Raw genomic sequence first — 592 nt, 5'->3', positions numbered from 1 at the left:
CAGCCGGGCCGCCCCTTCCCTCTCGCTGCAGGGCGCCCAGTACGAGCTGAAGGAGAGCCCGGGGGTGCAGCACGCCGCCTTCCCCCCCCACCACCCTGCCTTCTATCCCTACGGGCAGTACCAGTTCGGGGACCCGTCGCGGCCCAAGAACGCCACTCGGGAAAGCACCAGCACCCTCAAGGCCTGGCTCAACGAGCACCGGAAAAATCCCTACCCCACCAAGGGCGAGAAGATCATGCTGGCCATCATCACCAAAATGACCCTCACCCAGGTCTCCACCTGGTTCGCCAACGCGCGGCGGAGGCTCAAGAAGGAGAACAAAATGACCTGGGCCCCCCGCAGCAGGACGGACGAGGAGGGCAACTCCTACGGGAGCGACCACGAGGGGGAAGAGGACAAGAGGGAGGACGAGGAGGAGATCGACCTCGAGAACATCGACACAGAGAATATCGAAAGCAACAAGGACGAGCTCGAGGACGACCTACAGGATGCCGATCTCCTGCACTCTGACTCCAAAACGGACTCGGAGGGATCCGAAGGCTTTGAGGACCTGCCCGGTTCCGAGGAGCGCTACGACAAGGTCTCCGAGGGG

General features: G+C 63.2%; 1 protein-coding gene across 1 annotated transcript in view; it reads left to right on the top strand.

Moving 5' to 3' along the window:
• Window positions 1-592, top strand: part of IRX3 (iroquois homeobox 3) — a 6634-nt gene that overhangs the window by 3393 nt on the left and 2649 nt on the right. Inside the window, exon 3 of the mRNA XM_031058384.1 lies at window positions 4-590. Within this exon, the coding sequence (XP_030914244.1) occupies window positions 4-590 (587 nt within the window). The remainder of the gene's footprint in view (window positions 1-3; window positions 591-592) is intronic.

This window comes from Geospiza fortis, unplaced genomic scaffold, assembly GCF_000277835.1.
Source record: "Geospiza fortis unplaced genomic scaffold, GeoFor_1.0 scaffold97, whole genome shotgun sequence".
NCBI lineage: Eukaryota > Metazoa > Chordata > Aves > Passeriformes > Thraupidae > Geospiza > Geospiza fortis.
Note: the sequence above shows the minus strand (reverse complement) of the source record. Positions and strands in the feature narration are given on the sequence as shown.